General features: G+C 55.5%; 6 protein-coding genes across 6 annotated transcripts; 1 reads left to right on the plus strand and 5 right to left on the minus strand.

Annotated features, from left to right (window-relative positions):
• Positions 1 to 520: 520 nt before the first annotated feature.
• On the minus strand, positions 521 to 1,688 carry BGZ61DRAFT_295767 (uncharacterized protein; the record flags this gene model as incomplete). Its single annotated transcript, XM_046238627.1, has 3 exons — positions 521 to 808; positions 1,081 to 1,356; positions 1,497 to 1,688. Coding segments are annotated over 3 exons (756 nt in total), but the record flags the coding sequence as incomplete, so codon positions are not given.
• Positions 1,689 to 3,901: 2,213 nt separating this feature from the next.
• On the minus strand, positions 3,902 to 6,553 carry BGZ61DRAFT_429445 (uncharacterized protein). The gene is made up of 4 exons (XM_046243775.1): positions 6,119 to 6,553; positions 5,991 to 6,064; positions 4,239 to 5,939; positions 3,902 to 4,178 (listed from the first exon to the last, which is right to left on the minus strand). Exons 1-4 carry the CDS (start codon positions 6,390 to 6,392, stop codon positions 4,116 to 4,118), a joined length of 2,112 nt encoding a protein of 703 aa, XP_046098766.1. The 5' UTR covers positions 6,393 to 6,553; the 3' UTR covers positions 3,902 to 4,115.
• BGZ61DRAFT_460446 (uncharacterized protein) lies at positions 6,208 to 6,978 on the minus strand. The gene has a single exon (XM_046247025.1). The coding sequence runs from the start codon at positions 6,936 to 6,938 to the stop codon at positions 6,570 to 6,572; it is 369 nt and encodes a 122-aa protein (XP_046098767.1). The 5' UTR covers positions 6,939 to 6,978; the 3' UTR covers positions 6,208 to 6,569.
• Positions 6,979 to 11,452: 4,474 nt separating this feature from the next.
• On the minus strand, positions 11,453 to 15,531 carry BGZ61DRAFT_460450 (Glutamate/Leucine/Phenylalanine/Valine dehydrogenase-domain-containing protein). The gene is made up of 3 exons (XM_046247026.1): positions 14,768 to 15,531; positions 11,790 to 14,709; positions 11,453 to 11,733 (listed from the first exon to the last, which is right to left on the minus strand). Exons 1-3 carry the CDS (start codon positions 15,048 to 15,050, stop codon positions 11,700 to 11,702), a joined length of 3,237 nt encoding a protein of 1,078 aa, XP_046098768.1. The 5' UTR covers positions 15,051 to 15,531; the 3' UTR covers positions 11,453 to 11,699.
• A 6,961-nt stretch (positions 15,532 to 22,492) lies between these two features.
• BGZ61DRAFT_460461 (uncharacterized protein) lies at positions 22,493 to 23,422 on the minus strand (the record flags this gene model as incomplete). Its single annotated transcript, XM_046247027.1, has 1 exon — positions 22,493 to 23,422. A coding segment is annotated over exon 1 (703 nt), but the record flags the coding sequence as incomplete, so codon positions are not given.
• A 1,125-nt stretch (positions 23,423 to 24,547) lies between these two features.
• Positions 24,548 to 25,719, plus strand: BGZ61DRAFT_460462 (mitochondrial import receptor subunit tom-22). The gene is made up of 2 exons (XM_046247028.1): positions 24,548 to 24,951; positions 25,008 to 25,719. Exons 1-2 carry the CDS (start codon positions 24,864 to 24,866, stop codon positions 25,379 to 25,381), a joined length of 462 nt encoding a protein of 153 aa, XP_046098770.1. The 5' UTR covers positions 24,548 to 24,863; the 3' UTR covers positions 25,382 to 25,719.
• Positions 25,720 to 25,949: the final 230 nt, after the last annotated feature.

The following is a 25,949-nucleotide window of genomic DNA, read 5'->3' on the forward strand; positions in this document are numbered from 1 at the left end:
CAGCCCACACAAACATACAACACACAACACTTCTCCTTGGCGCGCGCCGCTTACCACGCCAGGACGCGGCCCGGACGCAACGCCACCTCAACTTCTCTCTTCCTCCCTCTTCGTCTGCTGTAGATACGTACGCCAAATAGCTGTGACTTGAACGCGCACCAGTCCTCCCCTGGATCTGGGGTATATACTTGTCAAGTGACGCTGCCGTCCGAGCTGCTGCAATCTCCCCTCCCTGTCCCTCCTCTTTTTCCAAAGAAGTTATAGTTCCTCGTTACCTTACACCGCGTCGCTCCCTCTCCCTTCCTAGCTCCTGTATGATTTCAGGCATCTTCGTTAGGGTGAGGCTCCCCCATCGTAGCGCAGGAGCTTAGTAGGGAGGGTTGGTGCCCATCTGAGGGTAGTCCTTCTGAGGGTAGTCCTTCTGCGGGTAATCCTCTTGGCGGGTAGGGGCGATGCTGCCAGGGCCACGGGGATCGCGGGGATCGCGGAGGTCGCGGGGGTCACGGAGGTCGCGACCATCACGGCTGTCGCCAAAGTGCTTCTTGCGGAGAGCAGCAAGACGCTTCTTCTTGGTGACGGTGTTGATATAGGTGCCGATAATGAAGCCGACAATGTTGAAGAAGGGAACCCAGAGCTGATCGGGGAGAAACTTCTGGGCGAAAGCCAGGCAGATGGGCGAGGTGACCCAAGAGACCTTCATGACCTTCCAGAAGCCGACCTTGACGGTGGCGCGGACCTGGTGGTAGGTGCGGGCACCGGCAATGAGGGCCATGGCGACGAGGTAGACGCTGTTCTGGATGGGGGCGATCTATTGCGAAGATACGTTAGTAACCGAATTCTGCTGGTGCCGCGATTTCTTGATCGTTTCCACTCTGCGTATTCTTTCTTTTGCTTTTCCTCTTTGCGTAATCTCCCATCGGTGCTCTTTCGTGTGCATCTTCTTCGGCCTTTTCTTGATTTCAACTCTTTCGTTTTCGAGTCCCTGATTGCCTTTCTTCCCGTCCTTCTCTCAATTTCCTTCATTCCTTCTCTTTCCGCAAAGTTCCACACACAAGAAAACGGGGATGGGTGAATACGTACAATCAGATTGCTGACGAGAATCTGCAGAATCTTGGCCTTCAAGCTGGTGCGGCCCTTGAAGATCTTCTGGAGAGCCCAGATAAGGAAGTGACCGATGGGGGCGCTGATCAGGGCACCGTATGCGGCCATCTTGGGGACGCGGGCAGTGAAGTAGTTGCCGTGCTTGTTGCGGTCCTTGGAAAGCCACGAGGCAATGAGCTCCTGGGTACCGGCGAGGGTACCGGCAGTCAGCATCTTGGTGCGCAGAGGGTTGTTCTCGAGCTCCTTGATGTAGGCCTGTCGCAAATGTTAGTTAGATTCCGTCGCAGTGCCAGCGCCATGAGGGGCGTTGGTGATGATATGCGGTCTCGTCGCGTTCATATCTGTCGTGGGGACGACGGGGATGACGCGATGTTGAAGAATTGGGTATGACGTACGGCCAGGTAGCCCTTGGTGCCAGCATTTTCCATTCCACCGGTGATAGCGGTGCCAATGACGGCAGAGACGGGATGGTGACCCTTGGTTCCGGGGATATCACCGGCCTCAGCCTTGTCGAGCATGGTGGCGACCTTCTCACCGGCGCCGGACACCTTTTCCTGCACCTTGGTGATGGTCTCTTTGAATTCGACTGCCATGGCTGCGAATGTTGATGTGGATAACAATGGAGGTGGTTGCGGTTTGCCGGGAACGCGCGCGTCTCAGGCCGTGGAATCGAGGTCGGAGATCGGGGAGTCGCCTGGTCTCAGTCGATTTCTGGTCTGACCAAAGATCGGGATCGATTCGGTCTGGTCGTCAAAAACGCAGGCGCGCGTTATCGTCGCTAGTCGCCGGGATTCGTCGTCGAGGTCAACGCGGCGGCGTCATAAACGTGGTGCGAGGAAAGAGAAAAACACGCGCGGGCGAAGCGGCCTGGCGGACGGTCAGTTTCAAGGTTTAGCGAGGTCGCACAGGCGGCCTATAGCAGTCGGAGGACAGCGAGAGCAGCGACGAAGGCAAAAAGAGGCTGGTGAGGTGATGGAGACGAGACTGAGGCGTGCCAGGTCCAATTGAGGCTCTCCGAGTTCGCCGGCCAATGAGTTTGTTTACCCGCTGGCGACAACGACCTGCACGTCAGATGATGCAAGCGCGAGAGGGCGGACCGGCGGCGACGGAGAGGTGGCTGGGGATGGCGATGTTTACCTTGGGTCTCGGTGTGGGTTGGGTCCAGGTGGAGCGAGGAGAGGGTACGGTACAGGGTAAGCCAGTACGGGGGAAGAGGAAATACTTACGGCCGAAGGTGAGGGTGGTGATGATGATGGAGATGGAGGATGGGAGGGCCCGGAGGGAGGAGAGGGAGAGAGTGGGCGGAGCGGAGTGGTTGGTTGGTGGTTGGTGTGTTGATTGTTTGTCTGGGGGGGAGGAGCGAGGGCGAGGGCGACGGGGACGGGGAAGGAGCGACCGGGGGGCGTGCGGGAGATGAGATGAGCCGGCGACACTCTCAGCTCACCCCAAACCCCCGAAAGGGAACGCGACTGGGTACCTACGAGCGGAATAATTGGCCAGCCGGGGAGCCGTGGGGTGCGTGTCGTACCTACAGTGGATGCTTTTCTGTAGCGAGAGGTGCGAGAGGTACCTAACCTGGCTGCTAGCTGTGCGTCTGCTGAAGCGAGCGAGCTGGTTGAGGCCCTCCAGGTTGCCGATGGATGCGCTTCTAAGTGGACGGGAGTATCTACAGACTACTAGGTACACAGTCGATGGTGCGTACGTGTGCCCTTCCGTCAGATAGTTAAGCACGTCTCCGGATACTTGGTCGCATTGTATATTTTTTTCTCCCCCGTCGCCAGCACTACTCGATGGAGCGCTGACATGCATCCATCCCAAGCTGGAGCTGAGCTGTCCCCATCCAGCTGCTCGACCGCCAGGGGCACTGACTACAACAGCGCCTAAGTTACACCACCTACACGGCTACACCACGCCCACGCACCCCCCTAATGGGCAGTCGGCCACCCATCCCAAAGGAAAAACTCCCGGCTTCCGGGCCCTGATTGGCCACATACCCACGGGCCGAGGTTCATCCCCCCCTCCACCTCCTCACTCGGTACCTTTCCACGGGAGAGCTGGGCTCGGCAAGGCTGCTGTTTTAGCCCTAGGCCGCAAGTGGTGATAGTGGGTGCATAGCAACGGGCCTAAACACGCGTCCACTATCAACAATACCTTGTGCAAGATGGTGTGGACGTTTGACGGTTCACGATGCGTGCTTGCTCGTCATACGCTGTTGTGATTCTCCCGCATTAGATACAGAGACACTCGCTGATTTGTCTCGTCTTGGGGGGTCGTATTCCCCCAGCCATCTTAATGCGCAGTCCAAGAACACGACGTGTGGCTGGTTCCCTGGTTGGCCAAAAATCGGGACTGGCTTTGCACGTGAAACCACCTCCCATTGGGTGTCCTCACCTAGCTTCACCTCGCCCGGACTCTGGAAAAACATGAGCCGACCCGAGGAATCTCGCAATGTGGAGGTCCCGACCCGCCAAGGTAAAGTTGGTTGACTTGCATACAGATAAATCCCGGAGAGGCGGGGAGTTTCAATTAGCAAGCCGCGGTATTCATTCGGCAATCAAGCACGCAACCTCTCGCAGTTGAGCCGCGATTCTGATCCACGATGCTGATCCATGATCCTGATCCACGTCTATCCACACTCCCCACAGGACAACTCATATTGTATATCGTCACCTCGCTGCTACTCCCAATCCTACATCATACACCGCCTATCCATCACACAATTCACACGCCAATGCCAAAAAGGACGAAACCAATGATTGTTAGGAATCAATCAAAAAGTAGACGCCGGGGGTTCATGTTCATAAGAACCCCCGCCCACCGAGAATCTTCCATAAGACGCCTGCCTCCTATAACCTAACATGAGGTGCCTGACGGTCGTGTCCAGAGCACGCGTTTCCCGTTCTTTCCATAAGGTAATCAAAGTCGTTCGTTCCAAGAAAGCAATCAAGCCACCATCACCGCTCGGTGGACGCCCAGCCACCGCATGCCTAGTCTCCCCTCTTCCTCTCCTCTCTCTATACACTGCCCCTGAGTCGTTGTTTCCTTGCGAGCCAGTCTCCGAGCATGTTGTCCAGTTGCTATCGCCACCACATTAGTACATATACTCCCTGTCGTGCATAAGTAAAGGGGAAACTCACAGTTGTAATCTCAGCCAACTTCGCATTTTGTTCTCGGAACAGTCCACTGACAACCGGATGATCCTTGCTCGCCGGCTCCACGTTCGTCTTGTCGTACACCACGGCCAGTAGGTCTCGCACATGCTCGCTCTCGTCGAAAAACGTCCGCAACTTCTCGTCGTCCCAGCTGGATTCCTTGCCACTTCGCGTTGAGCCGCTGCTCTTGGACACCTCATCCCCGTGCAGTAGCTCTGGTGATGGCACCTCCTCTGATGAACGGCCCTCCTGAGACGAAGTGTCAATCTCAAGCGCCGGTGGTCGCGTCGCGTTGACCGGTGATACCTGCACAGGTGATTCGGACAGGCGGTTCTGTTGTTGACCCTTGTTGTCCGTAGCTGTAGCGTCACTCGTGTTCGCTGCGGAGTCAGCAGTGTCGGGAAATGCTCCTGGAGCCCGCTTCGGCTTGACCTGTTCCTTGGACTTCTCCTCCTCACTCGCGTCCGGTGTTTCTGACTCAAGGTCCTCGTCCGAAGAAATGTCGTCCAGATCCGTCCGTGGCCGGCTTCTGTTCATTTTCTGCGCCCTCGTATCGGCACCGGTGCTGGCACTTCGGTGCAGGCCCTTGCTCGCCGCCGACTTCTCATCGCGCTGAGCTGCAGCAGAGGCAGAGCGTTGCTGGCTCGCGTTGGCATGGTGAGATGGCACCTCCTGTGTTTCATTTGTCTCCGAATCCACAATCCGCATTGTTGCTGGTGGCACGTTCGACACGTCGTTGGTCCGTGTCTCATTGAGATACGCCGCAAGCTCCATGGTCGATGACGGTTGCGTTATGCTTCCGGGGCCCTTGCGTGTAGGCGACGGTTCTGTCCGCGGCAGCTGCTTCTGGAGCTTGCTGGGGCTTCGTTGTATCTTATCAGCCGATACTGGCTCCTCAAGTGAAGGTGACTCGCTACTTCGTCCCACCGACTCCGACTGGGTATCCATCGACCGCTTGCCAAACGACTCGTCATCCTCATCAACCGACTTCTTCTTTTCCTTCCGGGAGAAAAAGCTTCGGATTGCGCTCGGTTTCTTTTCCTTTTCCTTGCGCTCCCTCTCCTTGATCTTCTTCTTCTCTTTGTCTGACATGAGCTCCTTGTCAAGTTTATCCATACTCCCTCGGGACTTGACGTCCTTGGTTACCGAATCTGTTGACGGTCGTGGCTGGTTGTCGTCTCGCAGCAGGTTGGGCGTCAGGGTAATCTTCTTCGTCTCGACGGTGTCATCCTTAAAGAAAGAGTCGGTGTTTCTGACGGTGCCGTTCCGTGACCTGCTGGGGCCCTCTGGTTTGGTATCCAAAAGAATTTCCTCGCTGTTCCTCGTCTCGTCCTCCTCCATCACCGTCTCAACCTTGGTAGACTCCATCACGAGTTTCACGTCCCGGTTTACCCTGGGCTTCAATGGTTCCACCTTGGCACTCTCCACTGGCGCGTTATCGTCCTCTACAGAGGCTTGAACAGTTTGCTGCTGCGATTCCTTCTGTTCTTGTTGTTGCTGTGTCGTGGAAGTGTGACCAGCAAACAACTCATCCAGATCCTCCTCGTCAGTTGAGTAATCGTCAAAGTCAGAATAGTCCACATATGTGGGAGGGGCAAAGGCAACGGTCTTGCGCTTTAAACGAATGGCGGTTTTGAAGGTCTGCGGCTTCTTATCCTGCTGGTCTCCCAGCATAGTTGCCGATAGCTGCAACATGTTAGCAGTGGCTCATCTTCCCGATATCAGGGCAATTCCTACGTCGACATTCCTATGCTTGTTCAAGCGTGCTAATCGTTCCGTAGGCGTCTCGATGTGCTCGGCTGGTAGATATCCTACACGTCGGAGTCAGACGGGCTGCAGGCGCACAAGATTAGTGGGAAACGCACCAATACTACTGTCCTTGACGACTCTGACTAGCCACCAGTAGCTGTTGCTATCATCAAGCAGGACCATGGTATCACCCTTGGTCGCATTTGCTTGACCTTCAACTGTAGCGACGAAGGTGTGTAGCGCGTACACGAATTCGAAGTCGATGTCCTCTGTGTCTTGTAAGCATTCGGCCGCCCAGCCAGAATCAATGAATCTTGTGTCGTCAGGGAAGGAGAGGTTAGAGTCATCATCATCTTCGAAGGATTCTTCGTAGGGGATCGTAAGCGACATGTCGTCATCGTTAACGGCGAGTATGGCGGGTTCGTCTTGCTCGGGCGGCTCGTTTTCAGTGATGTCGGGTTGTTCCGAGATGTCGCCACACTGATTGGAAGTGTCTTGGTCCCTATTCCTGTCCCAAATGACTGATTCCTTTCTCTTGAGTACTTTGGGTCCTCTGGTAGAAGATCCCTAGGCTTCTTCCTTCTTCCCATCCGTTTTATCTCCAATGCTACGCTCGGCGTCAAGGTATTTGTGGGGTTCGGCATTCGTTTCGGTTTCGATGGAATCGCATTCGACATACTCACGACGAAGACGATGATGATTGGGCGTGACGGGTAGCGCCCGTGGAAGCTGTGCATATGTGCTGTGACTGGGGTGGAGCTGGAAGGCATCCGGGTATGGGGAAGGAGGTCTTGGGCCACTTGAGCCGGTGGTAATGGGGGTAGCGGTTCGAAGCGCGGAAAGGGAAGAAACCCGACGCGGCCAGGCCACGGGGGTAACAACAGGACAGCACCCACCATCTTCAATCGAGGGCGAGCTCGAGATCTTGTCCATCATGTCATCGTCCAGGTCATCTGCGTCGCCGTCGAGGTCACCCTCGTCGGACGAGGAGATGCCGCCATTCTGCGCAATGGCCAGCGCATCCTCCTGCGTCATCCTCCTATCCTCGTCGTCGTCACGATGCTTGGAGTGGTTGGGTCCGCCGACCAGGTCCTCGGCGAATTGGTGGATGTCGCCGGTGTCGCCGTGGTCCCACGAGATGCGCGGGGAGCGGCTCTGTTCGTCTGCGGCGTCGCTTGAGACCTCGCGGATGGTCTCGGCCTGGTGGGGTGCGAGAGAGTTGGAGTCGGCGTTGGCTTTGATGTGCGGGCTCCGAGAGTGATCTTGAGCGGAGGGAGAGTGATGGTCTTGGAGGTCGATGGTGTCTGTAGTCGAGCGAGAAGAAGCGGGAGTGTCAGTCAACGGCGTGTCAAGGCGTGTCAAGGGAATGTCGATGGCAAGGCCAGGCAAAGCAAGGCAAAGCAAGGCTAAGGAACAATGAAAAACAACAAGATGATCAAAGTCGGGTGGTTGGAATGTGTATCGCGATGTGCATCGGCACCCCCCGGTTCAAAGAAGGCCAGGGATCCGAAGGCAGCGGAAGGAGCAACACAGCGCGGCGCAGTGAGGCGCAGGGGCAGGGGCAAGGGGCCAAAAGAAGGACAGGAAAATGATGCTTGGATGCCTTCGAGAACGGACGCCGTTGGAGGGAAGGGGGTAAGGGGAGGGAAGTGAGGTGTGGAGAGAGAAGACGAAGATGTGAGATGACCGCAACGAGCAGTGTAGCACGCGGGAACCTCGTGGGTAAGGTTTGGAAGGGGAACATACCAGCGCGGATGATGGTTGGTCGTGTCATGGTGAATAATATAAGAGCGGCAGCGCCGATCTACAAGGCGTTGGGCGGAACAGCCACGACCCTGGATAGCAGACGGCAGACTGCAGACTGCAGACTGCAGACACACCGACGCCGATGCTGTGCTTCGTACGTCGCACACGGCAGACGTGTTGGCCCCCTGGATCGATTCCCTTGTTCACACGCGGTTGGTTTTGTGTGTGTCGGTTGTGACTTGGGACGAGGCGCCAAGTGGACGGGGGGTTCGGTGGACCTTGTGCTTCGCCTATGGCTTGCTTTGTGCCTGCGTTGTGCTTTTTTGGGGGGGAGCGGGAGCGGGAGGGATCAATTGCGACCTGGGCCGCCTCGTTTCGCGGATTTTCTTTCTTTCCAACGATGGTCTTGCTTCACAATTCGAGCCTAGAAGGCCTAAAAGGGAACCCGGTGGCCAGCCACGACGGGCGAGTCGAACATGAATCGGATGGATCAGTCTCAGCCTCTCGGGGGGCGTGGGCCGTCGTCTTGTCGTTGTGCTGCGCTGCTCGATACTGCTTGTGCTGTGCTGTGCTGTGCTGTGTTGTGCTTGATCCGCCGGGGTGGAGAGACCAGCGAGCGAGTGACAAATGATCGTCAGAGGGATAAATCGTCGTCACGGCACTGTAGTGACTATGTATCGGCACACTGCACTGCACTTGTGTGAGTTTGGATGAGTTGGCGCCTCGGCGACAGCACGACGAGAGTCGCAGGATGGCCCAAGTTTGGTTTCGGGGCACCCACCTGGGTATGGATCTCCACCAGGGGAGGGTCGTGCTCAAAGCCGGGCGGATCTAACGAGAAAAGGCCCAGCTCTCTAACCCCCTTTTTTTCCCCTTCTTCTCCCCGTCTGTTTAGACTGGGTGTTTAGACTGGGTGCAAGGCTGCCCGGTTCCAGGCCTAAAGTTATTAACTGTGGCGCCCCTTTCTTTCGGTAGCAACCCGGGCTGGGGCTCCCGCGAATTGCGATCCCGGCGTCGGCGTAGCGTCGGGCGAGCGAGAGGCTTGGGCGGCTGGCGGCGCGATGGTGAGATTGCGGGAGACGAAGAAAACTGAGCGCGATCTATCTGCGGGTGATGTGATATCCAGGCCCAGACCAGCGATTACCGTGGAGAAAGAAAAAAGCCAAGGGTGGTTGGCCACGCCTTCAACGTCGAAGCGACTACTCTGTACCCAGCAGAGTTGGGTCCCTTTCAACCTTTGGCTCCGGGGGGGTTGGTTAATTGATGTTTCGCCGTCGACGTCGGGACGAAATAAAGTGGAGGCCGACGCGGGTCAGGCCATGCCTGAATTGAGCAGAGCAATTCAACGGAGCGCACCGAGATGGCGAGATGGCGAGAGAGCGAGAGAATGGCGAGAAGAAAAAGCAAACCGAGGCAGGAAGCGAGGCGAGGACTGAGGACTGAGAGGGACGTCGAAGTCGGCAGGGTTTCGTAACACGGCGGCTCGCGTGTCAACTAGGTTTTGCTGAGAGATGAAGGATTTCGTGGTGGTGTTCCGAAAAAGACGTCGAGGTGGTAGTGGTGGAGGAGCCAGGGGGCCCTTGATGGCTCATTGGGTCAATTAATCGGCGGCACCAGCTTGGGACTTGATTCACTGACGGCAAAGGTGAAAGCGGGTGGGAGAAGAGAGACGAAACAAAATCCCCAGCGTGTTTGTTTGGCGTGTTTGTTTAGCTGGCGGTCTGTCTCCTCATCCTTTCTCTCTCATTGCACGTCTCTGTCATTATGCATGTCTCTCTCGCTTGGACGACAACTTTGCTTTCTGGCACCATCGATGCATCGTGTGTCATGTCATGTCTCAACTAACCCAACCCGACGTGCTCGCCAGCAGGGAAAAGAAACGAAAAACACACAATACGAACCAGACCAAGCCCTCTGCTACACTCCAGGTCTCGATGCCGGCCAGCTGGCACTCAGCACTGCACTCACTTACTACGGGCGTATTACTTGCACAGGCTTGGCCTCGCTCATGGATTCGGAATTGGTACATATTAAAGCCCCCGGGCCCTGGTCAAGCTTCCGCATGGAATCCTTAGCGGGTATCCGACGGCCTGTTCCCTGCTCGGCTAGCGGCCACATCGCCTGTAACTTGGGGCCCAGCCGCGTGGCTGGTGCCGGGGAACAGGGGCGTCGGGGGCCCATGAAACGCTGAAACTTGGCTGCGCCAGGGGTGTGTGTCGCTGCGGCGGGCCGTGACTGGCTGGTAGGTGCCTTAGGTACATTCCACGGATACGTACCGTACCTGACTAGAAGAAATCCCCTTCCCGGCCAGCTGCCCACCACTGGCACTTGTGACTTGACAACCGCCCAGGGAAAATTGCCATATTTATCGTCCCAGAAGTTTGTCCACCAACAAGGCTCAGGGCACAGGGGGGTCGGCAGCCCAATCAATCCCAAACACCGGCCTTGTTTACACCCGTGGCAGTGTGATGTGCCTCTCCCACAACCATTCCCGACGCAAAATGGAAACAAGCTAATGTAGGCACTTTAACTCTGGACTCCGAGGCACGCACACAATTCCTGTGCTGCCCAGCAATATCGTCCCACCTTCCCACACCTTTCCACCCCATCCGGCATCCCGCATTCCACATCCCGCATTTTTCCTCTTTCGTCATGTCTCAAGTCCAAACACAACACGAATGAATCCCCGAGTCCAGTGTGGAAAGGTGTGATGCTCTAATCCCCGCCCTCACCAACGCATCACTAATTCTTTCTCCTCTCTGTCTTTCTTTCTTTCTTCCTTCCTCAGTGGCAATGATAGGTATTTAACAAGACATTGCATTATCCATATGCCGTGTCTCAAAGTAGCCCCTACTCCTCCATCCACGTCAACAAAGACCAAGGTTTGCCCACACATGCAATGCCACGCCATCCGCATACGCACGCACACGCACCCGCGTATACCGCTGAGAGCTTCCAACTTGCCCAGCCCATCCAGTCTCCAGTTTTGCCATCACATGTCATTCACGACGTTGGCACTCTGCATAAAAAGTCTCAAATGTAATCTTTCAAAAACACAAACAAAATAGCGGCATCCAGAGATAAGAAATAGATTGCTCGTGCACTACTGCCTTGAAAGACAACACAGACCTCATTCATGGTCCTAGCACATAATGCTCGGGCCGGCATGATTACCTCTTCTCGCAAGTATCTACTATGTATATATTAGCCCACGGTCCATTGTGCCAAGTTGATCAAGGACAAACGCATAGACCGCTGGTTCATCATCGTACCATCCGCTCCCTTAACTTTCTTCTTCTGCCTTCTTTTCTTTTTCCCTTACATCCTCGGACGATCACATACCACCACCAACGTAGCCGACATCGACACCCACAGACCTCTTCACCGAGAGAAATGCTAACAAGTAACTTACGGATCAACCTCCAATACCAAAACGAATGAGACATGTCCAGCCTATTCGGCTCATGCAAAACACCGTCGCCGTACAACTCCGACCCGGACATCCGGCATTCAAGTCGGAAGGGTGTGTTGCCGAGACGATGCTGAGATCCACTAACTCGATCCACCACACCTCCCTCTTCTCGATGTCTCTTGGCGGGTTATATTTCACCGAGCAGTGGAACATCGATCTGCACCAATGCCGGCATGTTAGAACTTTAGTCACTGGAACCAGTCCCGTATCCACGGCTACGAAAAGGATAAAATGCTTGAACTTTGAATTGTATTTCATATCATTATCGACTACTTGGATGCAGTCTTTTCGGCTTTTCTTTAACCATCCCAATCCGGTTCCCAATGAGGCCCATGCCAGGGCAATGACCCAATGCTGTAAACAAACCACAACAATGCTCGTGTCCTCTCGAGGACGTTCTCTCAAAAATCATCAGGCTATGCTTAAAACAGAAAACACTCTTCTTTTCCACTCATCTAAAGCTTTCGGGACTCAACTCTTCAAGCACCAATCTTGGCCATACGCTTCGACATGCTATTGCAACTGATTAGCATCTGTGTTTCATGTGGGGTAGTTTGGGTTACACTTACAAGTCGTAGAAGGCAAACTGGCTGGGGCTGCTACCGAACTGGTACACGAAGCGGCTGGCAAGGTAGCAGCCGAAGATGCTGCGGAGGTAGGACTCGGGGATGCGGGTCATCAGAGTGTCGAGGCCAATCTTCTCCAGCAGGAGGGCGGGAAGGGCATCCTCGAGGACAGAGCGGCGGATCTTCTCGTTGTCCCAGAGATCGGAGTGCTGAAGCTTCTCGTCCAGGTCGGTGATGGCGACGGACAGCTTATCAGACAGGATCGATCGGGCGATACCAGTCTCCTCGTTCTCGCGCCAGATGGCCTCGAACTCGAGACGGGCGTTGTCCTGGATCTTGAGCTGAACCTGCTTGACGTAGTCCTTGTAGAACTGAGGGGCCTCGCCGTTGGCGCCGACACACATGTTCTCGGCAAAGCCGGCATCATCGAAGGAAAGCGAGGCCAGAACCTCAAGGGAGGACGAGGTCACACCACCCTTGTTGGCGGAAGCATCCTTGTACAGAATGCAGCCGGCCTTCTCGAGGATGAGCTTGGCCTCCTGGGTGATGAACAGGTTGGCACCCTCCACGAGGTAGGGGATCACACACTTGCCGTCCTTGATGAGACGGTTGACAGTGATGAGATCAATCGAAGCGGGACGGCCACCACAGGGGACGAAAGCATCGACACTACCGGTATCCCGAAGGTGGAAGGTGTTACGGAACGAGGTACCGTTGGTAACAACCTCGCCACTGGGCAGGGTGACGTTGCTATCGTCGACCAGGACGCGGTATCCGTCCTTGGAAAGCTTGCTGTCGTCGTACTCGACGATCATCTTTCGGTTCTCGGCAAGGCGGAGAAGCTCAGCGCGGTCAAGACCGTTGGGGTCAGCGAGGACACCAGAGCCATCAACGATGGCAGTGTACTTCTCGTTACCCAGCTTGATCTCGTTGCTACCGAGATCACCGTCGGGACCACCGGTCTGCATCTTGCGGATGGTAGAGGGGTCGAGGTTCAGCTTTCGGTAAATACCGTTGACATACTCACGGACAGACAGAGTGGTCATGCCGTAAGCGTCGTGGGGAATACCACCCAGCTTGGGAGACTTTCCAGTGAAGAAAGACTTCCACCAGGGAGCGCCACGGACGCGAGCATGCTCAGTGGCCCAGTCGACCAGCTCAGCAGTGTTCTCATCGGGGCCCAGGAAGAGAATTTCCTCCTTGCCATAAAGGTCGACGAGGGGGTTCTTGATTCCAGGGGTCTGGGCGGGCAGGAGAAGATCAAGGATACTATCAATGTACTTCTCAAAAGCCTCACGGGCCCGGTCCTGCTGCTTGGGGTCGAGGAGGATGACACCCTTGGAGCCGCCCTCAGGAATGTCCTTGTTCTTGCGCTGCTGAGTGCTAGCAAGACCATAGTTCTCATCGAAGAGGTTACGGGCGTTGATGCTGTAGGCCTCCTTGCTGCGGGACTTGACGATACGGATACCGCCACGAGAGATGTCCTTGAAGCGGAGGTGAAAGCCTCGAGACTCGGAGCTGATGACGAGGAACATGCCGTACAGGGGCTTGGGGTACTCGACATCAGGGAGGAAGTTGGGGTCGAGGCGGAAGCTTAGGGCAACCTTGGTAGGGGTGAAGTAGTTGGTCTTCAGGATGGCGTTGTTGAAGACTCGGAAAGCAGTGAGGACCATCTCCTCGTGCTCGTTGTTGACAGTCTTGGAGATCTTGTCCTTGAGGGCGTCATCTGACAGGACCTCAACGGAGGTGCTAGAGGAGATGAGTTGCTCAGCGACCTCGGCGTCCTTAACCAGGTGGACGTTAGCGAACGAGGCATAAAGGGCCCGGACGAGACCAGGGTAGTTCTGGATAATCTCATAGATGTAGTCGGGAGTGAAAGTCTCAGAGCGGAGACGGCGCTTGAGGTTGGAGAGAAGGGCGGCCTGGGCGTTGTTGCCAGGGTCGAGGATCTGAGACAGCGAAGCATACTCAGGACCCAGTCGGTTCAGGAAGTGCTGGACGAAGACCCAGGCGGAGTGGGCGTACACCGACTCCTGGAGACTCAACTGGTTGGTGAGGAAGAGGTTGTGGAACTTGTTGTGGGGGAGACAGTAGAGGAGAGAGACCTCCTTGGAGATCTGGTTAATGGAGTCCTCCCAAGGGGGGAAATCGGCCTCGAGGCCAAGAGCGGGTCGGAGGTAGACGCTCATGACAGTGATGCCGTTCGAGAACTGCTCGAGGTACTTTCGCGAGCTAGTGACGCCATAGTAGTGGTAGAGATCACTCAGAGCGGAGAAGAGACCGCGGGCGGTACGAGAGCGGAAGGCAATAACCATGCGCTTCTCGACGCTGTCCTCAATGTCAAAGACCTCGATGACGGGGCCGGCTCGCTTGACGGCGAGCTCAATGATCTCCTGGTAGATCTGCTTGGTGTTGACGGTAGCCTTCTGGAGGAAACCGTTGTCGGCAATGAGCTCGAGGGTAGTCTCATTGGGGTCGGTGTTCTCGGGAGAAGTCAAGAACTGGCACTGGTAGACGAAGTAGCAGCGGAGAGTAGCCTTGGATGAAGGGCTGGCTCCGAGCACGGCGGGAGATCGGAAAGTCTCAACGCGGTACTTGCTCTTGCCGGGGTGGTCGATGTACTTGTTCTCGAGGCGCTCCTCGTAGCGGGGACCAGAGAAGTTGGTCTCACCGGGAGTGCTGGTGTCAATGTAGATGGCGTGGTCGTTGGCCTCCATGTCGAGGCGGATCTCCTCCTGCTTGTCCTCGCGAGCAAAAGCGGCGACCTTGGCAGCGTACAGTGAGGTAACATGGCTGGCAATGACGGCAGGGGTCTCGATGGTGAAGTAAACATCATCGATGCCCAGCTTCTCGTAGAACCACTGGATCTGCTCATCAGCCTGAGACTGAGGGATGAATCCAGCTTGTAGGATGATCTCCTTGACTAATTGGGTGGTCAGCGAACTTGTCTTACTGGCCAATTGGGTTTTGCAAGAGCTTACCGGACTTGATCTGATCAGCCTTGCCGGTGAACTCGGGGGCAATGTAGCCAACAGTGGCCGAGCGAAGAATCCGGTGACCGTTGTGGTTAGTCGCGGTCAAGGGAACGCTGAAGTGGGTAGGCTGGGGAGAAGGGCCACGGCTGGCCTCCGCGGACTGGACACTAGCCAGAGGCTTGGAAGTAAGGGCGGTCATGATGGGCAATGGTTCCTCGAAAGGATCTGTGTATTCCGGAAACCTGTCAATGGGAGGGATGTTAGTCGTGGGACTTTGAACAGCCAGCATCTTGACAAGATGCTTTCGGCGGCGAAAGCAGAGGAATGTGTATAAACGTATAAACGAAAGGAGGAAACGTAGAATGGATGATGAGGGAATCGGGAAAGAGAGCAGCTCTGGGGAAGTGCTTTATACACCGTGCCCAGATGGCGTCGACATGATAAGAACCATCATGTCGTCACCATGGACACGGCATACCAAGTCTCGGTGTGTGTTTGTGAGTCAATGGCAGCTGCTCTGATACGGCTGCTGACCATCTGACGGGCGCAGCATCGGCTCAGAGCGCGGAACCATGGTCCCAGCAAACGCCACCGGATCGGGACCTGAATAGCTAAATGCAGCGTGCAGGGCTTGGGTGGCGCGGCGAACGCGAGGGACGCGGCAGATGGCTGCGAGCCAGCAGGAGCTTATCTCGGGCGACTGATACGGGCGAGACCAGCGACTCGAGCCCGGTGAGGACGGCTTTCACCGCCGGGCCGGTCTCGTATCGTCGCCAATTTTGGATCAAGGCAGGGGGTGCAACAGGGAGCCACAAAGGGGTCCAAGTTGCGATAAGGGAATATGAGGGGCGGGCAGGCGTCAGATAAGAGGGCAGGTATCCGCGACTTACCGGTTTGTTTATGTGATGCGAGTCTAGCCGCAGATCAATTCGTCAAACAGTCGAATCGATGCAGGAGCGAATTGGCGGGGAAGAAAACCTGCTGTGGAACTTGGGCACAGGCAGGGGATTGAGGTGGTGCGGCGGTGATGATGTGTAAGTCGGGAATGCCGGGCCTTGCAACTGGAGGAGGCGAGAGGGTTTCTCTGGCGGGGCAGGAGGAAGATGGCAGGGAAACGAGGGAGAAAAACAACAAGAGGAAGCCTCTATTTGTTGTGGACGTGCTTCTCGAAAGAGGAGGATGTGCGAGGTGTAGAGGTGTAGATGAGGCTTTGCGAAGCTAGCCGAAGTTCCAGAATGTCCAAACTTTTGATCTCGATTAGCACAGCTTTAGCTGGCGGTAGTTCCGTGGTGCGAACTCAGCACAGCCATCCAGTCAGCCCTGTCGTAAATAGCAACTGACGGACAAGCCGGGTCAAGAGAGATAAGAGAATCTGTCTTGATACGGTAGAGTTTGTTTGTCTTGGAGGGGGTGAGACGGGAGTGAGGAGGGCGGCGTGAGGTGAGAGTGAGATGCCGCTGAGGGGAGAGAGGAAGAAGAGGGAGAGGGGAGAAGGAGGATGAGGGCGAGCTGAAGTCTTTGGCAAAGACGAGTGAGTCGGACGCTTAACGAACCAAGATCTCGAGAACGCTCTGGGGACCTGGCGATGGAAGCCTTAAATACTCGGGCCACGAGATTCGAGTCTTCTGCTCAACAATGACACTGGTACGAAGTACATGACGAGGTACTTGCCTGAGAGATGCCTTGGAGAGGATCGGTACGTACCCGCTCGCATTGCGAAGCAGGTACGTACTCTGTACTCCGTCTCCATCCCCGTACCTTCCATGTTCCAATCCCAAGCTCAATTACGGCCGCCCCTTCCTTCCTCGTGGTCGTCTTCTCTCGTTCTTCTGACATGCTTGTCACGTTGGCCACTCCTTTCTCGCTCACCTTTGCTGCTAATACACCCTACGCCTACACCTACACACCCCCTGCGGCCCTGCAGTGGGGCTCGCCTGCTGGGTCGCTCACTGGAGGGGGGCGCTTGGGCGCGGTACAGCGCAGTCCCAGGGCATTCCTGCGGCGGTGCGTGCTGGGAGGGCTGGTAACTTGGTACTGGGTGCCTTTTTGGCCCCGCTCCGCCCGGCGAGACCCTGCGCGGTGAGGCCTCGTGCGGACGGGTGCTCACATTGGCACACAGCACCAAGCACAAAACGAAGGATACCTCCCAATAGTCACCGGGCCGGTCGGCCAGCGTCCTTCCATGGCGCGCGCCCCGGCACTTGGCCCAGCCAGAACCGTCGAGAAGCAGGCCCAGCGGGGAAGATCGTGATCATGACCTCACGCAGCGCAGGAAAATAGCCAATTGATTACCCAATAGCGCCTCCACCCTAAGCCTCAAGGGGAAGGCTACATGGCCCGAGCGCCCGGTTCCTGGCCGCTCAGGTGCCAGGAACGACTTCTCGATGTCTCCCCAGGCCTCCTGTCCCAGTTGTCCCATTGTTCCAGGTGGGGAGGGGCCTTGCCGGGGACCGGTTATTCGAGGCTCTGCTCCTCTTTTTTTCTTATTTTTCTGCTTGTCAGGTGCTGGGCAACTAACTCAGTGACTCTATCTTTTCATGCTCTCATCTTTCGCAATCGGTCCCACTTTCTCTCCACTGTGGAATTCCATTCATCATCCATTGTGGGAATCATAACAGATCCCGTCTGTGCATCACAATCGTACTGTGCCGTACAGTGCGTTTACAACAGTCATGTGTGCCATGTACGCCATGTGCGCCCCGGTTACCTGGTTGGCACAGGGTAATCACAATTTACCCTCATTGAGCCTCGTTCTGGCCTCAAATATGCACGACGCACATAGGCACAGTAGGAGACCCAACTCCGCAACTAACCTAATCGGTCACCCAACGGTCTGGGAGAACAATGGTGCAATTATGCTGGTCCAGCTCACCTCGCGAGCTGCGAGTCATCGTCGAAAAGGCTACTTCGTGACATACAGACCCTGCCTCGTTTCAAGTCGGCTACTTTTTTTCTCACTTTGCGCAAATAAGCCCCCACTTGCCTGTGCCTGGACTGTGCCTTCGTCCTACACGATATGACGGATCCATGATGTCGAATCGTTTGCTGGGCCAAGGAGGTGACGAATTTCTTGGCCGGAGTCAGCCAGCCAGAAACTTGGTACAGGCCAAGGAGCGCAGGCGGTGATTCGCTGGTGGTGTGCTCCAGTGCCGAGCTGGGGTTGTCGCTATTGGGACTTAGCAAAACGTCATGCACGTACTCCGTACAGAGGTACCTCTTCTCGAAACAGGTACCTCATCCACGTAATTCTCTAGTTCTCGGCGGTCCAATTGTGTCAGCAGGGGGGGGATATGCTGGGTGAGACAATTCCTGCGGCCAACATGTACAATCACGCATTCGTCGGTGATGGATGAATGGCCTAGGATTCCCGCGGCGAATACATTGCGTCCCATCCGCACATGTCCTGGACCCTGGGCGCTAAGGGCACCGCGGAGAAGCGCTGGGACCCTGGGCAAGAGTCGGTGTCTGCGAGCCGAGCAAAGGCTCACCTGACCGAACTTCACTGAAACTGGGGCTCACCGAGGGTCCCGGCCAACCTGACCTAGGTCACGAGGGCTAAGTAGTAAATTACTTTCCGTCTTGTCCGCCTCAACTAGTAGGGCAATAGCAAGGGAGGAGAAAAAAATTAAAAAATTAAAAACCCGAGCTTTCGATGACATAGTACATTCAGTTCATTGCCGACTCCCGCTAGGGCTGCCCCGGAGTCAAAGGGAAGGTGCTCCGGCCGACGCGGGGCCGCATGGATTACGGTGTTCCTCCACACAATGATGACAGCAGCACATCTTTGCCCTACGTACATCTATGGATCCCCATGGAAAGGTACGTAATTGTTCGTACCTGAGCTAGGTACTTCTTTTTCGTTCCGGTACGCGTCAATGGCTGAATAGTACCATCGATGACACAATTGCCCAGGTCGTCTACCCAATGTCGGGACGAGGTGGGCTACCAGGTGAAGCCGAAAAGGTTGCAATGGGGTTGGACGACATATCATGAGGTAATTGGCACCAATGAGCGAATCTGCAGGAAGATTGCGTGGTTTCGACCTCTTCTCTCAAGTTAGAATCACATACAAGTCACCAACTACGAAAAAGGTCTCCTGCAACGGGCCCGGTATCCGCCTCCGGCGTCTCGCGCACCAGACCCCCGGACTGCCCCGGTGACCCACTCAGCGGAGGGCCGGCGCCCCCGAAAAGGTCCTCTCGCCTCCCCGCCCCTCCAAGAAAGCATTTCCATTACCCCCAGGTTTCTCTCCATTGTTCAGAAACCGAACTGTAACTGTGACTACTCCATCAATAGCCCACGGGTGATGCACCAGAAAACTCGAAGACCCGCTCTGCATCACTCCTTCACAACCGAGCCCTTTCCACCCCCGTTTCCATTACCCCCAGTTTACTTGATCGTGCAGCTTCGTGACAGCCACGGGACCGCCCGACTTGGCCGGGCTCCGTAACCCCCGTGTTGCACCATCGCATCCTACCCCCTTCTCTTTTCCCCGGCGGCGCTCTTAGACATTGCCTCCCCCAGCTTACCCCATCTACAGCCATAATACGTACATCGTACCCCCGACAACTGGAATCCACGCCCCCCAGGTTTTTTTCTTGCTTGCCGTTGTCTCGTGGCCCCTCTGGTTTGTCATTGGCAACGCTCTATTACCAAATCTTCCCTGCACCCCGCATCCGGCCCTTGGGAGACGACGCCGTTAAGGCGTCACGAGGCCGACAGAAAAAATAAATAGGAGCGAAACCGGGGGAGGGGGTGTGTAACGGTATCGGTCAGTCCTCTGGGGTCGAAACCCCGCCAAGCCGCCAAAGGAAGGAAAAAGTGCGAGATCGTGAGGTTACGGTCGAGGTCAAGGTCGAGGACGAGGTCGAGGTCGAGATCATTGCTTGTCCGGGGTCGGGGTCACGGTTGGGGAATTGAGATTGCCATCTGGGACGGGGACTCATCAGTCCATACGAAATGCTGGACGTGCAGACAGCTGGTCCATGCTGCCAGGCGCGTACGTACTGTCAGGCCATGTTCACTTCCGCAATTGGTTCTTTGCTCGTCTCTCGTGGCTACGCTACAGATACGGACGGGCTGAGCTGAGGGAGAGAGAATCGATCTGACCCAGCCGTTTGGGATCTCCCATCACGACTTGTCCTGCACCAGGCACGAGCTCGTCTGTGCCCATGTCTGACTGTACTTCCATGGCTTTCGTCTCGGCCGACCCGTAGCCAAGCGCTGAGAGTCTGAGACGGCTCGAGCATCTCCATCTTCCCGTCTCCAGTTCCATCCCATCCCCAAACATCAGCCCCCTAGATCCTCCAGTGCTCCAGGTGACTCTCGGCCAGCGCTAGAACTTGGCGGTCCGCCTGTCTCCCCGCCCGCCTTCCATCTTGGTTCGGCAACCCTAACAGCACTAATACCCCGCCTCCATCTCAGTCAGGTTCGGTTACTATTTTTGACCCCTCCGGATTTGCGCTGCACCAACGAGTACGTAGTACGTTCCCTGCTATTACGTGCCACATGCCACCTGCCACCTGCCACTTGGATACCCAAGCGTTTGCCACTTTTGCTGCCACTGCCACCGCCACTACCACCCCTTGCCTTAGGTAAGGCAGGAAACCAAGGCCGGGGACCGGTATCGTGTTCGTGGTGCTGCCTCGTACCGTCAACTCCTTTGTCCGTCTTCCTGCACGCAACTGGAATCAATTCGTCTGGCAGCCACTCGAGGGCAAAAGTGCGTGCAGGGAATGTTTCTTCGTGCCAAGCACGGCGTCCTGTAATACCCACCGGGAACAATAAACACAATCAACACTCGAAATAGGCACCGCCACACAATGTGCACTGTACATCCGCACCCGGACCCCGGTCCCGATCTTCTCGGTGCGAACATAGAAATGGTACCTGGTACCTGAGTTACAGAGACCAGCCAATGAGCCGTCAGACACCGCTCCCACCTGCACGCAGGCAATCTTCGGCACAGGACAAGGGGTGTACAACAAACAGAGCTGTTTCCTGCAGGCTCTCTTTTTTTCCCTTCTCGTTCTGTCGAGATACCGGGGAGGTACGTACCGACCGGCGTTGTTCATGGGAACTAGGATGAAACTGGGGAACCAAAAGATCAAAGACGGGCAGGCACAGGTATGGGAGGTACGTACCCGGATACCTTGCTGGCGCCCGGCCGGCCGCCTTTGAGTTGCCACGAAGTGGAATGTTGGGGGCAGAGTTTTCCGAGCGAGCTTTCCCCAGTGGCTCAGCGAGGGGCACCCCAGCGCGCCGCCCAGCACGAGCCCAGCAACGCCCAGCATTCCCAGGGCACTACCGTGCTACAAAGACCACTGAGGCACACCCCAGGAGGCACAAAGAGGGCCTGGAGCCGCTTCAGCGCCCGCTGCTGCGCTCGGAGTGGGTCCCCATCCACCGGCCAAACTGTGATGCCGGCCTCCGGGGCGTGCGATGCACCTCCAACCATCAGCCTTAGTTCGGACGGATATGTACCTAATTAGCGACTTGCGGAAGCACCAACTCATTCCGCAATCCCATTCCCACCGCATCCGGGGATCAGGGTCGCCCGTGCATGATCACGATGCTCTCGCCGGCTTCTCAATGGCTCCTCGATGGTCCCCGCCGTTTCGAACAAGTCACGATCAAATCTAGCCACCCATTTCCCAAGGACATTTGTTGCGGTGAGGCATTGAAGGCCCCCCCTCCCCGGCGGCCACCCGGACACGGTGGCCGAGAGCCACTGACTGCTACGGCGCACCTGATCGGCCCTGGTGCGAACATCATCGTGCCCACCGGCCTGTCAAACTTCGCGGAGCCCCTGTTCTATAGTCTGCACGCAAACCAACGACGCGTACACGTGCTGGCTGGGAATGTGACTCGGTGCATTGTTAGCGGGCGGGGATCCGGGACTCGACAAAAGCTGAGAATTGACGGCTTGTGATGATGGACAATGAATGTGGACAATGAATGTGTGACAGTTCCCTGCAAGAGGTCGCGAAATCAGGGGCTGCAAGTATAGGTTGCTGCGTGGTATACCGTCTAGGTACAAGCCACTTAGACCAGCATGTGCGTCTTTGGTGGCTGTAGGATGCTCAGACATTAGGCCGGCATTGGCAGCTTGACACACAAATGTCCTCTTCCCTCCACCGTGATCCTTCTTCCGAGACACAGGACACAAAAGGCCAATCAGCTCGTCGGGCTTCCCACACAATCAGTGATAAGTTACCTAGTGGTACAACCCATCGAGGCTCCCTACTTGCTCAGCAGGTGGAGCGGGCTGAGCATTGTCATCGGGTTCTTGTGTGCGGTGTATCGCTGTGCATCAAAGTCGAGACGACCTTCACTGCGCCAGCATACCTAGCTATCTCGCACTCACCCTAGGGCATATCACCCAACCGGCGGTTTTCTGAAGGGGCCCCGGCTAAACCCCGTCCTCCGCGAGCCTAGATCGACGAGCTTTTTGGTTGGTTATGGGATCGTGCTCGCGAAAGTGCCCTTCAATGGCTGCGTTGTACGTACAAGACCGAACTAGACCCTCCTATCCCCAGGACAATCCTTTACCGCCCATTGTGCTCAAGAACCAGGATACCATGGCTGAACTGGTCACGATGCCAAAATGTCTAATTACCTGTGGACAAATTGGCAATATTGGGATCCATCACGCAGGTCAGGTGGTTGTGCACATAAGCCCGGGTATTACGTATTAGTGTCCCTCTCTTACATAGCGTACCAACAACAACAGCAACTTCACTCCTCCATCCCTTTGACAACAACGCAAAACCCTCAACAATGCATTTTCCCACTCCCATCTTCTCTCAACATCCACTCCCCTCCCATCCTACTTCATGTCAATGCCGAGCCTGCCAACCCCAGTCCACAGCGACAGAACGAAGTAGCCCATGGCCACATGCAACTCCGGCCACGAAGACTCAAACAGTGTGGCAAGTGTCTCGGGCTCCCAGTCGAGGTCTTGAGCCAATGGCTTGAGAGTGTCCGGTAGATGCAGGGCCTCCATGAACGAGTTGTTTTCTTTCGATTTCATATGCTGGTCCAGCGACTCCATGATATCGCCATAATCCGCCATGTAGGAGGAGGCATGATTTCTGAGGTTAGACAAAGCTCCCTCGGTCACAGTCCTGCAGATATCCTTAGAGTGCAATACTTCGAACCCTTTTTTTTTGCCTCTTTTTACTTGGAACCGGAACGAATCGACGTCAAGGAGTGCGCGATCGAGACCAGGCGGGGTATGGCTATGCCAGAGAACGGCGTAGTGCTTCAAAACCTCATAGTATTGGAGTCGTTTTATGGCCACTTCATCGCCAGATGCTGGTATCTCCTTGGATGGTTTGTCGTCGATGCTCTCCTTCAGTACTTTGTACATCAGGTCTTGTATGGTCTTGTCCGCACATCGAAGGATGAGGTTGGCGAATTTTGGATCCATAGCCCGGGCAGCATTACCCGCCCTCCCACGAGGATCGGCTAACAATATAGCCAATGTAGGGCGTGGGTCAATCTCGTAGTAGTCCGGATAGTAGATCTTCGGCATGTATTCGGTGAATGGTTCGAATTCGGGCCAACTCTTCAACACGGCTTTCTGCTTGGCTTCGGATAATGAGTAGTAGGCCTTGAGGATAAGGGAGGTAAAATCTCCCTTGAGCGGTACGTCCTTGAGATTGGGTAATATCACCGCTCGCTCAAACTTGGGCTCCACGTTTTCGAGATCCCGCTTAAACGGGCCCCGCCCGGTATGTTGGCCGGGAAAGTCGTGGCGGTTAACAACGCCGTGGGGAAGGCCGTACGACCCCCATTGCTTCGGCCGGTAGGTATGGGCGTTCGGTATTCTTGGCTCCACAAAATGCGCCGGCTTTGCCACCCAATCCGGATTGAGGTTTATGTCCATGATGAACTCGTCCAGCGGCGGTAGCGGAGGCTCGCCGGGCATGCAAGTGCCGAGGAAATGGCAGTCGCAGTCTACTCCCTCATTTTCCATACCAACTAACTGTGGAAGCAATGCAAGGAGACCTTCCATCGGGTCGCCAGTAGAGCTGTGGGGGGGGTTCTTGGTATACCAGCATCCTTCTCCCTCCATGGGGGCCGCCTCCCGGCTTGGGAGTAGACCCATGATGATTGAGCGTCGTGCGATATGTCAAGGAAGAGAAATAGTGCCAGAGCAAACTGAGAACCATTAGTAGTTTTTTTATTCTGTGTTTGAAGAAGGAACTTGATGGTGCGAATATCTGAGTAGTTGGGTGAATCAATCTCTCAACCAGGCTGCATCCGACTTTATAGCTGCTGGGGTCGGCCAGCGAGGTTCTCATGAAAAGTTACAACATTCACACGACTACGCCACCCGGGGTGTGAGAACCCGTTGGAACCAGGGCCAATTTTCATTACCTTCATGCTTGAAAACTAATGAACGGGCAAAATTTTCTATACCCTGAGAATCTCGCGGCATAAGATAATTTCTGGCTTTCATCAACTATCCTGTCTCACCTCGTGTCCCAGCACGACTTCAGGTCACAAACACCAAGACATTTTCAAGATATGAAATAGAGCACATTAGTGATGCCTGCCTAAGTTTCCAACTTCCCACTTCGTTCTCACAATCCATTGCCATTCACAGCCCATGTTGCAATGTCTCGTCACTATCTCTATGAAGTGAATAGTGGAGCAAGTGTTGACCCCAATGAACTACCAGTACCACTAATCGGGCGCACGTGACGATAGTGTGTTCTTCGGCTAAACCCACGGGTTCCCCAGCCGGTGCAGCTCCCGCGGGTGCCAAAAAATTTGACTCGATAGCATCGTGACGCCGACGACAGCTTAACCACTTAACCTCGAGAATCGCCCTCTTCATCGGCATTCTTCGCCCGCTCCCATATCCTTGCATCGCGACTCCTATTCGACACATTTACTGCTTCACTCGCCCGCCTTAAGCCGAACTCGCCGGCCCCCACCTCCCTCGGCCATCTCCAAGACGAAAAGTCGCCCTTCGAGCTCCATTCCTCCCGACCTTGAAGACAGAAATCGCTCTTGTTCGTCAACTCTCTAACGACCGTTTCTACGACCAATAATTACCATATTTCGCCCCGCCCACCTCTAAACCGCCATCATGGTTATCCTTACCGAGGTCGAGGACGAGCACTTCCAGTCCACCCAGGCTGGTCCTGAGGTCGATGACGACGACTACACCGATACTGGTTCGTCCGACTGCTATTCAATATTGCTTCCGACGCTCCAGACTGACTCTCCCCAGAATCCGAGATCTCTAACGAGTCCGAGTACGACCCCTCAGATGAGACCCTCGCCGAGCGATTATATGCTCTCCGCGATATCGTCCCCCCCACCACCCGGTCCTGGATCTCTAGCCGTGTCAACGCCGTCACCAGCACCGCCTGGAACATCGTTTCCTTCAGCGGCAAGGGTGCCTGGGTCATCACCACCTCGGCCCTCTTCTTCGGTGTCCCATTCGCCCTCTCATTCGCCGAGGACCAGCAGCTCACTGCTATGGAGCAGGAGTACAACATGCGACAGACGGGTGGTGAGCTCCTGACTGCCGGTGCTGAGGGCAACACTGCCGAGAAGGTTGGCGCCGCACTTGGCGACAACCAGGCCCGACCTTCGTTGTAAGATGGAAACAGCATATAAAAATTGCCTCCCACACTGGAGGCTGTTATGACCCCGCCCCAAGTGGACGTGGTAATTGTTGGGCCGAGTAGTGAGCCCATTTTTGTACAATATTCGGAAATGGCGCATATAGCCAATGGCCCCTTTGATGAATGCACTGGGCTGGACTGGGAGGGGCGAAATGCGGATGCATGCATACCTATATGATGTAAAGTTTAGGACGGGGACAGACAAGTAATGGCTGCGATCTCATCTCTGGGGAAGGTGGCTTCACATGTATTTTGTCACACTAAGACTTTCTATTTTCTGACGCCATACAATGTGATCTCATTACCTATTAACTGTGCGTTCTTTGATAAACTCGTGAACGTTGGGGTTGGTATTTTCTTGTGTTGGGCAGCATTGTTCAGCCAATGTGGTGGCCCTGTCTACTCGCCAGCGCAGGGCTTATTGGGCCTCGGATAACGACCAACCATCCTCAATTCGTGAACATTGGATTTAAATTGTTGTCTGCTGATTCCGAGTTACTTTGAGGATGTGAGATAAGCCAATTGCCCTGTGTGGTTGGTTG

This window comes from Ilyonectria robusta (genome assembly GCF_021365365.1).
Source record: "Ilyonectria robusta strain PMI_751 chromosome Unknown BGZ61scaffold_24, whole genome shotgun sequence".
NCBI lineage: Eukaryota > Fungi > Ascomycota > Sordariomycetes > Hypocreales > Nectriaceae > Ilyonectria > Ilyonectria robusta.